Source organism: Pelodiscus sinensis, unplaced genomic scaffold (genome assembly GCF_049634645.1).
Source record: "Pelodiscus sinensis isolate JC-2024 unplaced genomic scaffold, ASM4963464v1 ctg97, whole genome shotgun sequence".
NCBI lineage: Eukaryota > Metazoa > Chordata > Testudines > Trionychidae > Pelodiscus > Pelodiscus sinensis.
Window position 1 is genome coordinate 369,963 of NW_027465982.1, and position 13,454 is coordinate 383,416.

Sequence of the window (13,454 nt, forward strand, 5' to 3'; positions counted from 1 at the left end):
TTTTTTTGCAACAGCATCACACTGTTGACTCATATTCAACTTGTGGTCCACTATGACCCCTAGATCCCTTTCTGCCATGCTCCTTCCTAGACAGTCGCTTCCCATCTTGTATGTATGGAACTGATTGTTCCTTCCTAAGTGGAGCACTTTGCATTTCTCTCTATTAAACCTCATCCTGTTTACCTCCGACCATTTCTCTAACTTGCTAAGGTCATTCTGAATTATGTCCCTATCCTCCAAAGAAGTCGCAACCCCACCCAGTTTGGTATCATCTGCAAACTTAATAAGCGTACTCTCTATCCCAATATCTACATCATTGATGAAGATATTGAACAGTATGGGTCCCAAAACAGACCCTTGAGGAACTCCACTTGTTATCCCTTTCCAGCAGGATTTAGAACCGTTAACAACCACTCTCTGACTACGGTTATCCAGCCAATTATGCACCCACCTTATCGTGGCCCTATCTAAGTTATATTTGCCTAGTTTATCAATAAGAATATCATGCGAGACCGTATCAAATGCCTTACTAAAGTCTAGGTATATGACATCCACCGCTTCTCCCTTATCCACAAGGCTCGTTATCTTATCAAAGAAAGCTATCAGATTAGTTTGGCATGACTTGTTCTTCACAAACCCATGCTGGCTATTCCCTATCACTTTATTACCTTCCAAGTGTTTGCATAGGATTTCCTTAATTACCTGCTCCATTATCTTCCCTGGGACAGACGTTAAACTGACCGGTCTATAGTTTCCTGGGTTGTTCTTATTCCCCTTTTTATAGATGGGCACAATATTTGCCCTTTTCCAGTCTTCTGGAATCTCCCCTGTCTGCCATGATTTTTCAAAGATCATAGCTAAAGGCTCAGATACCTCCTCTATCAGCTCCTTGAGTATCCTGGGATGCATTTCATCAGGACCTGGTGACTTGCTGACATCTAACTTTCCTAAGTGATTTTTAACTTGTTCTTTGTGTATCCTATCTTCTAAACTTACCCTCTCTCTGCTTGTATTCACTACGTTAGGCACACCTCCAGACTTCTCGGTGAAGACCGAAACAAAGAAGTCATTGAGCATCTCCGCCATTTCCAAGTTTCCTGTTACTGCTTCTCCCTCCTCACTAAGCAGTGGGCCTACCCTGTCCTTGGTCTTCCTCTTGCTTCTAATGTATTTATAAAAGGTCTTCTTGTTTCCCTTTATGCCTGTAGCTAGTTTGATCTCATTTTGTGCCTTTGCCTTTCTAATCTTGCCCCTGCATTCCCGTGTTGCTTGCCTATATTCATCCTTTGTTATTTGTCCTAGTTTCCATTTTTTATAGGACTCCTTTTTTATTTTGAGATTGTGCAAGATCTCCTTGTTAAGCCAAGCTGGTCTTTTGCCATATTTTCTATCTTTCCTACACAGCGGAATTGTTTGCTTTTGGGCCCTTAACAACGTCCCTTTGAAATACTTCCAACTCTCCTCAGTTGTTTTTCCCTTCAGTCTTGCTTCCCATGGGACCTTACCTACAAGTTCTCTGAGCTTATCAAAATCTGCCTTCCTGAAATCCATTACCTCAATTGTGCTGGTCTCCCTTCTACCTTTCCTTAAGATCATGAACTCTATTATTTCGTGATCACTGTCCCCTATACTGTCTTCCACTTTCAAGTTCTCAACTAGTTCCTCCCTATTTGTTAAAACCAAATCCAGAACAGCTTCTCCTCTGGTAGCTTTTTCAACCTTCTGAAACAGAAAGTTGTCTCCAATGCAGTCCAGAAACTTATTGGATAGCCTGTGCCTCGCTGTGTTAGTTTCCCAACATATGTCTGGATAGTTGAAGTCCCCCATCACCACCAAATCTTGGGCTTTGGATAGTTTTGTTAATTGTTTAAAAAAGGCCTCATCCACCTCTTCCACCTGGCTAGGTGGCCTGTAGTAGACTCCTAGCATGATATCACCCTCGTTTTTTACCCCTTTTAGCTTAACCCAGAGACTCTCTACACAGCTATCTCCTACGTTCATCTCCACTTCAGTCCAAGTGTGTACATTTTTAATATACAAGGCAACCCCTCCTCCCTTTTTTCCCTGTCTGTCCTTCCTGAGCAAGCCGTACCCTTCCATACCAACATTCCAATCATGCGTCCCATCCCACCAGGTTTCTGTAATACCAATGATATCATAGTTGTATTTATTGGTTAGCAATTCCAGTTCTTCCTGCTTATTACCTATACTTCTCGCATTTGTATATAGGCATCTAAGATACTGATTTGATCTTGCCTCCCTGTTGTGCCCTGACCCTCCTTTCTCCTTGCCATTATAGGCCGTAGTCCCCCCTATTTCCAACCCATCTCCCAGTCCCGCACATTCAGCACTTACCTGTGGGCTTTGCTCACCTGCCCCCAACAAACCTAGTTTAAAGCCCTCCTCACAAGGTTAGCCAGTCTGTGTCCAAACAAGGCCTTCCCGCTCCTGGAAAGGTGAACTCCATCTCCGCCAACCAGTCCTTCCTGGAAGAGCACCCCGTGATCAAGGAAGCCGAATCCCTCCTGGTGACACCATCGTCGCAGCCAGGCATTCACCTCCAGAATGCACCTCTCTCTGCCCGGGCCCCTACCTTTGACAGGAAGGATAGAAGAGAATACCACCTGCGCTCCAAACTCCTTCACCCGTACTCCCAAAGCCCTGTAGTCACACTTGATCCGCTCAGTGTCACACCTGGCAGTATCATTTGTGCCCACGTGGATGAGTAGCATGGGGTAGTAGTCAGAGGGCCGGATAATCCTCGACAATGCCTCCGTAACATCTCGGATACGGGCCCCTGGCAGACAGCATACCTCTCGAGATGAGCTGTCAGGGCGACAGATGGGTGCCTCCGTTCCCCTCAGAAGAGAGTCTCCAACCACCACTACCCTACGTTTCCTCCTCGCAGTGGTGGCAGGAGACTGCTCAACCTTGGTGGTGCAAGGCCTGGTCTCCTCCACTGTGGGGGATGACTCCTTTTCTCCTGCTGAAAGTAAAGTGTAACGGTTATGTAACAACACAGTGGGAGGGTTAGGAGCAGGGGTGGAACACTGCCCGCTGCTGGAAGTAACCAGCTGCCAGTGCTCACCCTGCACCACTGCCTCCTCCATAAGTGGCTGGTCAACAGTCCCACATCCTACGACAGTGACCTCCGTGGACTCCACAGGAATACTGTCCAGGAATTCCTCATGGCTTCGAATGCTCCTCAGCCTGGCCACCTCCTCCTGTAGCTCTCCCACCTGCTGCCTGAGAGATTCCACCAGCAGGCACCTTTCACAACGGTTGTCTCCCCCAGCCTGGAGATCACTCAGTGGGAATTGCAAGCCACAAATACAGCAAGACCACACCAGGACCTGGGTAGAGGCATCCATGCTCAGGTTCTCTGTCTGGATACAGGCACAGGTGGAGGAGACAGGAGAAGTACTGGCACAAGCGCTACGGGTCTTCATCACCATCAGTCACTCCCTCTGCTCAACTCCCTCTTCAACTTCCCTGTCTGCAGTCCCCTGTCCGCTTCGCTCCCCTGGTCGCACTGCTCTGGTCGGGGCAGCAGGTGCCTGGCCGGTCCGTACCTTGCTGTGGGTCGGGGCAGCAGGTGCCCGGCCGGTCCATACCTTGCTGTGGGCCGGGGAGCAGCAGGTGCCTGGCCGGTCCGTACCTTGCTGTGGGTCGGGAGAGCAGGTGCCTGGCCAGACCGTACCTTGCTGTGGGCCAAGGCAGCAGGTGCCTGACCGGTCCGTACCTTGCTGTGGGTTGGGGAGCAGGTGCCCGGCTGGTCCGTACCTTGCTGTGGGTCGGGGCAGCAGGTGCCCGGCCGGTCCGTACCTTGCTGTGGGCCAAGGCAGCAGGTGCCTGGCCGGTCCGTACCTTGCTGTGGGCCAAGGCAGCAGGTGCCTGGCCGGTCCGTACCTTGCTGTGGGTCGGGGCAGCAGGTGCCCGGCCGGTCCGTACCTTGCTGTGGGTCGGGAGAGCAGGTGTCTGGCCGGTCCGTACCTTGCTGTGGGTCGGGGCAGCAGGTGCCTGGCCGGTCCGTACCTTGCTGTGGGTCGGGGCAGCAGGTGCCTGGCCAGTCCATACCTTGCTGTGGGTCGGGGCAGCAGGTGCCTGGCCGGTCCGTACCTTGCTGTGGGCCAAGGCAGCAGGTGCCTGGCCAGTCCGTACCTTGCTGTGGGCCAAGGCAGCAGGTGCCTGGCCGGTCCGTACCTTGCTGTGGGTCGGGGCAGCAGGTGCCTGGCCGGTCCATACCTTGCTGTGGGTCGGGGCAGCAGGTGCCTGGCCGGTCCGTACCTTGCTGTGGGTCGGGAGAGCAGGTGCCTGGCCGGTCCGTACCTTGCTGTGGGTCGGGGCAGCAGGTGCCTGACCGGTCCGTACCTTGCTGTGGGTCGGGAGAGCAGGTGCCTGGCCGGTCCGTACCTTGCTGTGGGTCGGGAGAGCAGGTGCCTGGCCGGTCCGTACCTTGCTGTGGGTCGGGGCAGCAGGTGCCTGACCGGTCCGTACCTTGCTGTGGGTCGGGGCAGCAGGTGCCTGACCGGTCCGTACCTTGCTGTGGGTCGGGAGAGCAGGTGCCTGACCGGTCCGTACCTTGCTGTGGGTCGGGGCAGCAGGTGCCTGGCCGGTCCGTACCTTGCTGTGGGTCGGGGCAGCAGGTGCCTGGCCGGTCCGTACCTTGCTGTGAGTCGGGAGAGCAGGTGCCTGACCGGTCCGTACCTTGCTGTGGGTCGGGGCAGCAGGTGCCTGGCCGGTCCGTACCTTGCTGTGGGTCGGGGCAGCAGGTGCCTGACCGGTCCGTACCTTGCTGTGGGCCAAGGCAGCAGGTGCCCGGCCGGTCCGTACCTTGCTGTGGGTCGGGGCAGCAGGTGCCTGGCCGGTCCGTACCTTGCTGTGGGTCGGGGCAGCAGGTGCCTGGCCGGTCCGTACCTTGCTGTGGGCCAAGGCAGCAGGTGCCTGGCCGGTCCGTACCTTGCTGTGGGTTGGGGAGCAGGTGCCTGGCCAGTCCATACCTTGCTGTGGGTCGGGGCAGCAGGTGCCTGACCGGTCCGTACCTTGCTGTGGGCCAAGGCAGCAGGTGCCCGGCTGGTCCGTACCTTGCTGTGGGTCGGGGCAGCAGGTGCCTGACCGGTCCGTACCTTGCTGTGGGTCGGGGCAGCAGGTGCCTGGCCGGTCCATACCTTGCTGTGGGTCGGGGCAGCAGGTGCCTGGCCGGTCCGTACCTTGCTGTGGGTCGGGGCAGCAGGTGCCTGGCCGGTCCATACCTTGCTGTGGGTCGGGGCAGCAGGTGCCTGGCCGGTCCATACCTTGCTGTGGGCCGGGGAGCAGCAGGTGCCCGTCCGGTCCGTACCTTGCTGTGGGTCGAGGCAGCAGGTCCCCACCTTGCTGTGGGCTGGGGAGCAGCAGGTGCCCGGCCGGTCCGTACCTTGCTGTGGGTCTGGGCAGCAAGTGCCCAGCCGGTCCCTACATTGCTGCGGGCCTGGTCCGGGCAGGTGGGGGCCTCGCGCCTTCTCTCCAGACGCTGCCCCTCGGTTCACCCCGTCTCTGCTCTGCACAGGGGAGTCGGACACGCTGGTGGACGCCTCCGGGAGCCCGTCGGCGCTGGGCCTGTCGCAGGCGGAGGAGCACTCCAGCTGGTCGGGCAGCCAGCAGACCGTGGTGGAGAAGGAGCCGGAGCCCGGCCTCCCCGTGAGGGGGCCCTACCTGCGCCCCAGTGGCTGGCAGCCGCAGGGGACCCCAAGGCAAGCACACGCGCAGGCCCCCCGCGGCGCCGAGGTCAGGCACCTGGGGGTGGAGCCGCTGCTCCGGGCCTCGCGTGCTAAGCTGGTGGGCACGCGCCGGGGGTCGGAGGATAGCCTCTCGCTGGCCAGCGACCCCTACGGCAGCGCCTTCAGTCTGTACCGAGGACGGGCGCTCTCGCTCCACGTGTAAGTAGCTGGGACAGGCTGCCGAGGGGCATCACGCCGGGGCCATCTCCCCCCCGCAGCCATCTCAGCCCCGCCTTGGCTCGCTCCTTGCCTCCCTCACCCCGCGGTGGGCGGGCCTCTGAGCACGGCGCTGGCGCCTGTGTGGGCCGGCTCTGGGGTGGAGCCGGGGACAGCCCTCTTGCCTGGGCTGGTGCTGACTGAGCCCTGCCCCCTCCCGCCTCCGCGCACCACACCCCTGCGCACCGCTGCAGCCCTGCCCAGCTGCTGGGACTCGTCTGGCCCGGGGGCACCATCTCCCCAGCTGGCTGCTGTGCTCAGAGGCTCCGTCCCGCCCGCTCCTCCATCTCACCCCCTTGTGTTCCAGCTGCTGCACCAGCCCCTCATCGTCATCCGTGCAACTCCCACCCCCGCCCAGCCCTCCTCGGCCACCCCGCCCAGGGCCCGGGACAGCTCCCCGAGCCCACGTGCAACACCTGGAGGGGGGGGTGCGTGCATGTCCCCATGCTGTGTGCGTCTGTGCGCGTGCCCGTGCTATTTGTGTGAGCCCACTTGTGCGTGTGCATGCATTTGCCCACGTGTGTGCCAGTGCCCGTGTGTGTCCGTGCGTGAGCCCATGCTGTGTGTGTGCTCTCACGTGTGTGTCCGTGTATGTGCACGTGCTGTGTGCTTGTGCCCGTGCGGTGTTTGTGTGCCCATGTGTATGTCTGTGCGTGTGCCCGTGCTGTGTATGAGAGCCCACGTGTGTGCCCATGCTGTGTGTCCATGTGTATGTCTGTGCGTGTGCCCGTGCTGTGTGCGTGTGCCCACGTGTGTGCCCATGCTGCGTGTCCATGTGTATGTCTGTGCGTGTGCCCGTGCTGTGTATGAGAGCCCACGTGTGTGCCCATGCTGCGTGTCCATGTGTATGTCTGTGCGTGTGCCCGTGCTGTGTATGAGAGCCCACGTGTGTGCCCATGCTGCGTGTCCATGTGTATGTCTGTGCGTGTGCCCACGTGTGTGCGTTGGTGCCCAAGCGTGAGCGTGTGCACATGCCCGGGTTCACTTGTGCGCGTGGCTGGGTGAGTTCCCTGACCGCTGGAGCACTGGAGGGTGAACCCCCTGCCCTGGAACAGCACAGCTGCATTAGACCGGCTGAGTCTGCTCCTGGGCGACTGCCCTGGCCATGGGGGCTGCTGGCCAGCGGGCCCCAGGTCGTGGTCTCCTGCCGCCCCACATCCAGGACGCGCCAGCCCTTGGGCTCCCAGACCCGCTATGCTGCCGGGGAGCCGGGGGGGGCAGACCCCAGCGTCCCTGGACACGCCACTCGTGGTGGGAGCCAGTGCTTGGCTGGCTGAGCACGGCCGGGGAGTTCGTCCCTTTGGCGCCCGCCGGGGCCCGGAGAAGGGAAATGCCCCATTAGCTCCGCCAGCGCCTCTCCCAGGCAGCACTGGCCCCCGGGACATTCCCAGCTACCTCCCCTCCCGCCCCCTCCCCGTTCTGCCCCTGCCAGCCCTGCTGCCCTCTGCCCGGGGCAGGGCCACTGGCCAGGCTGTAGGCGAGCCTGGCTCTGACCCCCCTTCTCCCTTCTGCCTGCAGCAGCATCCCCCAGGGCGGGTACCGGAGAGCCGACCCCGCCGGCAGCCCCTCGGAGCTCTCTGCGAAGCCTGGCGCAGACCCCCACCGGCCTGCCGCCCAGCCCCTGCCCTCCAAGCCGCTTGTCCTGCGCCCGCCGTCTCCCCGGGCGGCACAGTGCCCAGCGCAGCCGCCCAGCCGAGGCCCCTCCTCCACGCCCCTGACGCCCCGCAAGAAGGCCCTCATGCCGGCGGAGTACCAGGACACGGTGCCCGAGGAGTTCGAGGAGAAGGTGCGGAGGCCCAAGTCGGCGGGGTACTCGCAGGCCAGCACGCTGGAGTCCCGGCCCCAGACCCCGCTGAGCGAGAGCTCGGGCCGCGTCTCGGTGCTGCGCCACTCGCCCCGCCTGGTGCGCGCCGGCTCCAAGGTCTCCGAGAAGCTGAGGTACTTCGAGGAGCGCCGCAGGAGCCTGGAGCAGAGCCACAGCCCCCTGCCCGTGCAGGCCTGGCTGCCGCTGCGCAAGACCCGCTCCGTGGAGCAGCCAGAGCTGGGCGGCCCCGGGGAGGAGCTGCGGGACGGGGTGCAGTCCGAGCTGGGCGGCCCCACGTGCCGGCGCCAGGCCTTCCGCCACAAGGCCGCCTCGCTGGACGAGCGGAGCCGCCTCGCCAGCCGCCTCGGCGACATCGAGCACAGGTTCTCCCAGGAGCTGAGCCGCATCAAGAGGACGGTCTCCCAGCAGCAGCTGGTGCGGTCGCAGGAGCTGGAGAAGGCTGGCCCCCCGCGCACCCCCTCGCCCCACGGCCCCAGGGAGCGCCCAGAGGCCCCGCCAGGACCGGCCGCCCCCAGAGGCCAGTGGCTCAAGGCCCCACGGGCCGTGGAGAACGCTCACGGCGTCCAGCAGCTGGCCCTGGCCAGCGTGGGGCTGGGGCTGGGGCGGGGCGGCGACGGGGCGGAGCGGGGGGCCGCGCGGAAGCCGCTGCGTCGGAGCTGCGCTGTGGCCGGCCAGCCCAGCCCGTACGCCGGAGCCAGCAGCGTGGAGCCAGAAGGTGGAGCCGAGGGGAAGAGGAAGGCACAGCACTGCCCCTTGTCCCAGGCCACGCCGCTGGGGCAGGCGGGCCCGCCAGAGGCTGGGGCCCCCGAAGGCGCCGCATGCCTGGAAGGGGGCCCCAGGGTTGGGGCGAGAGCCAGTCGCGGCGGCAGGGCTCCTGGGGCCGGGAGCGAAGGCCTAGCCACGAGACCAGCGGGCCACAGGAAGCGGGACGGAGGCCACGACACGCGGTTCTTGCCCTGGGTCAAGCCCGGCCCGGAGGGCAGCAGGGCAGGGCCACGTGGCCCGGGCGGGGACACGGAGCCCAGGCAGCGGGAGGACGGCGAGAAGCACGAGGCCCGGCTGCCTCAGGAAGGGAGAAGAGCTCGCAGCAAGGGGAAAGGCCGCCGGCCCCGGCCCACCTCGCCAGAGCTAGGTAGGGGCAGCCCCCCTCTCCCCAGTGGTACCCGCCCGCCCCTCAGCTTCATGCAGCCAGAGCCCCCCAAGGTTGAGCAGTCTGGGGCCAGAGCGGGCGGCGCAGACGCCGGGGAGATGGGCACCTGAGGGGCGTCCCCTGCCTGCTCCAGCTCGGAGGCCCCCAGGGCGGACAAACGGAGACCCCTGGCAGTGCCCGGTCCCGCCACGCTGAGCTCCCGGCCGCTCTCTGAACAGGGCCCGAGCCCTGGCACCCCATGCCCTGGGCAAGGACGAACCCAGCCGGCGTGCCCAGCATGGCCCTGCGGCCTCCCAGCCGCGGCTCCTCTCCCCCAGGGCTGGCACCGAGCTGTGAGCCCGGCAGCATCCCCGATCCCGCGGGTGCTGCCGGCTGAGACGCCCGGCACCCCAGGCTGGCCCCCCAGGCTGGCCCCCCAGGCTGGCCCGTGCTGCTGCAGGCTGCTCGCCCTCCCGCACAGCAAAGGCCCCCACCTGCTGCACCCCGAGGGGCCTCGCCCCCCCAGCCGGCGGTGCACTGCCCCCCTGCGCCGGCCGCCTGGGGCGGGAGGCGACGGGGCAGCCTGCAGCAGCACAAGGGGAAGCCGGCCAGCGAGCCGGGGGGGCACCGGGGCAGCGCATTGGGTCCCCCAAGGACCGACCCCCCCCAGCACAGCCAACTACAGCTGGATTCACTGAGTTGCAGGGAGCTGCCCCACCACCAGGGGGCGCGCTCCCTGCTGCAGCACTCTATGGCTCTTCCCTGCTGTAGGGACCCAGCTGAGGCCCCTCTCCCTGCCCTGCTCTATGGCTCCCTAAGGCCAGGCCCCCTTGCAGGGAGCGCCCTCTGGCGGCTGGCTCAGGAGCTGCCTGCCCATAAAACTGACGGGGAAGGAGGGGGCGTGTCTCCCTGGCAGTCTGGCTGGGTGCATGGGGCACCTGTGCCCATCCCGTCCTATCCTGCAGGGGAGACCTGCTAGCCAGCCTGTGTGCCCGGCACCCCCTGCAGCGGGGCACCCCGAACCCCAGCCTGTGTGCCTGGCACCCCCTGCAGCGGGGCACCCCGAACCCCAGCCTGTGTGCCCGGCACCCCCTGCAGCGGGGCACCCCGAACCCCAGCCTGTGTGCCTGGCACCCCCTGCACCTCTGGAGCGGGGCACCCCGAACCCCAGCCTGTGTGCCTGGCACCCCCTGCAGCGGGGCACCCCGAACCCCAGCCTGTGTGCCTGGCACCCCCTGCAGCGGGGCACCCCGAACCCCAGCCTGTGTGCCCGGCACCCCCTGCAGCGGGGCACCCCGAACCCCAGCCTGTGTGCCTGGCACCCCCTGCACCTCTGGAGCGGGGCACCCCGAACCCCAGCCTGTGTGCCTGGCACCCCCTGCAGCCCTGGAGCGGGGCACTCCGAACCCCAGCCTGTGTGCCTGGCTTCCTATGCACCCTCCAAAGTCTAGACTGGGTCCCAGCTCCTTGGCTGGAGCAGCTCATGCTTGGCCAAGGCTGGCTCTGTACCATGGGCACAGGGCCTGTGCGCTCTGGGGGTGCAGGCTGCATGTGGGGAGAGCTGGGCACCGTGGGAGCGTAGCTCGGAGCGAGGTGCCTCGGCCCCGGGGGGCCCAGCTGCCTGTCCTCTGGTCTCTGGAGGCTCCGTGCCCGTCCCGCTGTGCCACGGGCTGCTCTGTCCTGCTCAGAGTCCTCAGACGAGTCGTACGTGTCTGCTGGCGAGGACCCCTTGGAGGCCCCCCTCTTCGAGATCCCCCTCCAGGACTGCGCCGTGAGAGCGGGGGAGGAGGTGCTGCTGAAGTGCGTTGTCACCGCCAACCCCCGGCCCGAAGGTGAGCTGCGGCTGTGGCAGGGCGGGGAGGGCCGGCGGGGGCCGGGCAGGGCGTGTGGGCTGCGAGACTCAGCAGGGCGAGGGACCGGGGGCTCAGCCCGTCTTGCCAGAGGCCATGGGGGGTGTCACCTCCAGGCCAGGATCCCGCAGGGGGTGGCCCTGTCCCCATCCCACCCCGGCTGGCCACAGGGCTGGGGGTGCGCTCAGGCCGGGCTCAGGGCCCGGGGCGCTCAGGGCTGGGGGTGCGCTCAGGCCGGGCTCAGGGCCCGGGGCGCTCAGGGCTGGGGGTGCGCTCAGGCCGGGCTCAGGGCTGGGGGTGCGCTCAGGGCTGGGGGTGCGCTCAGGCCGGGCTCAGGGCCCGGGGCGCTCAGGGCTGGGGGTGCGCTCAGGGCCCGGGGAGCTCAGGGCTGGGGGTGCGCTCAGGCCGGGCTCAGGGCCCGGGGCGCTCAGGGCTGGGGGTGCGCTCAGGGCCCGGGGAGCTCAGGGCTGGGGGTGCGCTCAGGGCCCGGGGAGCTCAGGGCTGGGGGTGCGCTCAGGGCCCGGGGAGCTCAGGGCTGGGGGTGCGCTCAGGCCGGGCTCAGGGCCCGGGGCGCTCAGGGCTGGGGGTGCGCTCAGGCCGGGCTCAGGGCCCGGGGCGCTCAGGGCTGGGGGTGTGCTCAGGGCCCGGGGAGCTCAGGGCTGGGGGTGCGCTCAGGGCCCGGGGAGCTCAGGGCTGGGGGTGCGCTCAGGGCCCGGGGCGCTCAGGGCTGGGGGTGCGCTCAGGCCGGGCTCAGGGCCCGGGGCGCTCAGGGCTGGGGGCGCGCTCAGGCCGGGCTCAGGGCCCGGGGCGCTCAGGGCTGGGGGTGCGCTCAGGCCGGGCTCAGGGCCCGGGGCGCTCAGGGCTGGGGGTGCGCTCAGGCCGTGCGGATGGGGGCGCGGGCCCACAGCCCCGGCAGGGGGAAGCCCTTGGCTGGCCCATTCGGGGGCTGGCTGGGGCTGGGGGCCGCTGGTGCCGGGCGCCCGGGGGAGCGGTGCCCGGGCTCTGGCCGCCGGTGACCGCCCTGTGCGCCCCGCAGTGGCCTGGCGGAAGGACGGGGTGCCGGTGCGGGGCAGCGCCTGGCGCCCCATCAAGGCGGAGGGGGAGCGGCACACGCTGCTGGTGCGGAGCGCCCGGGGCGCCGACGCCGGCCTCTACACGGCCACGGCAGCCAACGAGGTGGGGGAGGCGAGCTGCAGCGCCGTGCTGACCGTGCAGCCAGGTGAGCGGGGCGCGGGCAGGCGCAGGCCGGAGCGGCCCGGCGCGGGCAGGCTCCCAGCTCGGCTCCCTTACCCTACAAGGCTGTGTCTGGGCCAGGCGGCTGACGCGCGGCCGGAGCGCGGAGGGTCCCGCTGCCGGCCCCGCCGGGCCCCCCGCCGCCCTGCCCTCAGCCCCCCCGCAGGGAGCCCGGAGACCCCCGGCCTGGGCACCTGGCCAAGGGCACCCCGGCGAAACCTGCCCCTCCCTGCTCTGGCGCGCCCGGGCCGCCCCTCCCAGCCCAGCGGGGGCCCGGCTCCGGGGCGGGGCCGGCTGTGCCCATCCCCGCGGCCTCAGATCCAATGAGGCCACTCGGGGGGAGGGGGCAGCCCAACCCAGCCCGGCTCGCTGCGCGGATGGAACCGGCCGGGTCCTGGCCCCTGCCCGGGCGGGAGTCGCCCGCCGCCCTGGGTGAGTCGGAGCCGGGCCGGGCCGGAGCGGGGGGGCGGTTACTGCAACTCCGAAGAGGCCTCCCGCTCCCCCTGGGAGCCCCGTCATTACCCCCACGGGGGGGCCCGCTCCCCCCCACGGGGCCCCTGCTCCCCCCGGGTCCGGAGATCTCTGCTGTGGTGGCTCGAGCTGTTTCTTCCTGCTCGGAGAGGGGCGTCCGGCCCACAGAGCCCCTCCCCCTCCAGGCGGGCACCCCTGGCTCGGGGGCCTGCAGCTGCCCCCCCTTTGCTACCTGCTGCTTCTGCAGCCCCTGTCTGGGGAGGCCTGGGGCAGGGCTGCCAGGTGCCACCCCGCCCAGCTTCCCAGGGGCCAGATGTGCGAGCTCCTCGCCCTGGTGTCGGGTCTGTGCTCCCTGCTGGCCCAGGCTGAGCCCACGGGGCCCCCTTGGCGTCCCGCTGGCCCTCTCTTGCCAGCCCAGCCGGGTCCCGGCAGGGTCGGGGGTCGGCCTGCCTCTGGGATGCCCGGGGCCTGAGCTCGGCCGACCAATGTCACCTCCAGGCTGGGGAGCGCGGGCACCAGCCTTCCTGGCTGCTGCCTCTGGCACCCGCCTGCGGCTCCGGCCCCAGCAGCCTGGGCCTGGGCAGGGCGCTGGAGGGCTCCCGTGTGGGTCAGCAGGGTCTCACCAACCCCCTCCACTGAGGGCGGGGGCTCGGGTGTGCTGTGTCTGCCCCGCCCATGCTTGTTCTGGCCTGGGCAAAGGCAGGGCAGGAGCCCCGGGGCACCCGCTGGGGGGCTGCAGATGGCAGAGCTGCCCCAGAACTGGGGTGCCCGTCTGCCATGTCTTGTCCTAGACTGGCTGGGGGAGGGGGTCTGTCCTGCCCCATGGGCCCTCGCCTTGCTGCCATCTCAGCCTGGGGCCTGCAATGGCTCCCGTAACCCGCTCTCTGCCTGCTCTCCTGAGCCAGCCCTCCCCAGGGAGAGCCCGGGGTCCCTGCTGCCCCCCCTGGGCCGGCCCTGGCTGGGGGAGGGGGTCT

The 13,454-nt window shown here is 66.3% G+C and overlaps 2 protein-coding genes across 5 annotated transcripts in view; one reads left to right on the forward strand and one right to left on the reverse strand.

The window, feature by feature from the left end:
- The window catches only part of SPEG (striated muscle enriched protein kinase), a 91,076-nt gene that overhangs the window by 55,883 nt on the left and 21,739 nt on the right, over positions 1-13,454 (forward strand). Inside the window, exons 4-7 of the mRNA XM_075917697.1 lie at positions 5,546-5,729; positions 7,491-8,929; positions 10,615-10,758; positions 11,813-11,995. Coding sequence (XP_075773812.1) covers positions 5,546-5,729; positions 7,491-8,929; positions 10,615-10,758; positions 11,813-11,995 — 1,950 coding nt within the window. The remainder of the gene's footprint in view (positions 1-5,545; positions 5,730-7,490; positions 8,930-10,614; positions 10,759-11,812; positions 11,996-13,454) is intronic.
- LOC142825648 (uncharacterized) lies at positions 2,261-3,482 on the reverse strand. Of its 4 annotated transcripts, none has more exons than XM_075917703.1 (3): positions 3,089-3,482; positions 2,814-2,986; positions 2,261-2,593 (listed from the first exon to the last, which is right to left on the reverse strand). In XM_075917703.1, the coding sequence occupies exons 1-3, from the start codon at positions 3,453-3,455 to the stop codon at positions 2,555-2,557; spliced, it is 579 nt and encodes a 192-aa protein (XP_075773818.1). In that variant the 5' UTR covers positions 3,456-3,482; the 3' UTR covers positions 2,261-2,554. The 4 variants fall into 4 exon arrangements, with proteins under 4 accessions (XP_075773818.1, XP_075773817.1, XP_075773816.1 ...); XM_075917702.1 differs by having other exon boundaries at positions 2,695-2,986; XM_075917701.1 differs by having other exon boundaries at positions 2,261-2,983.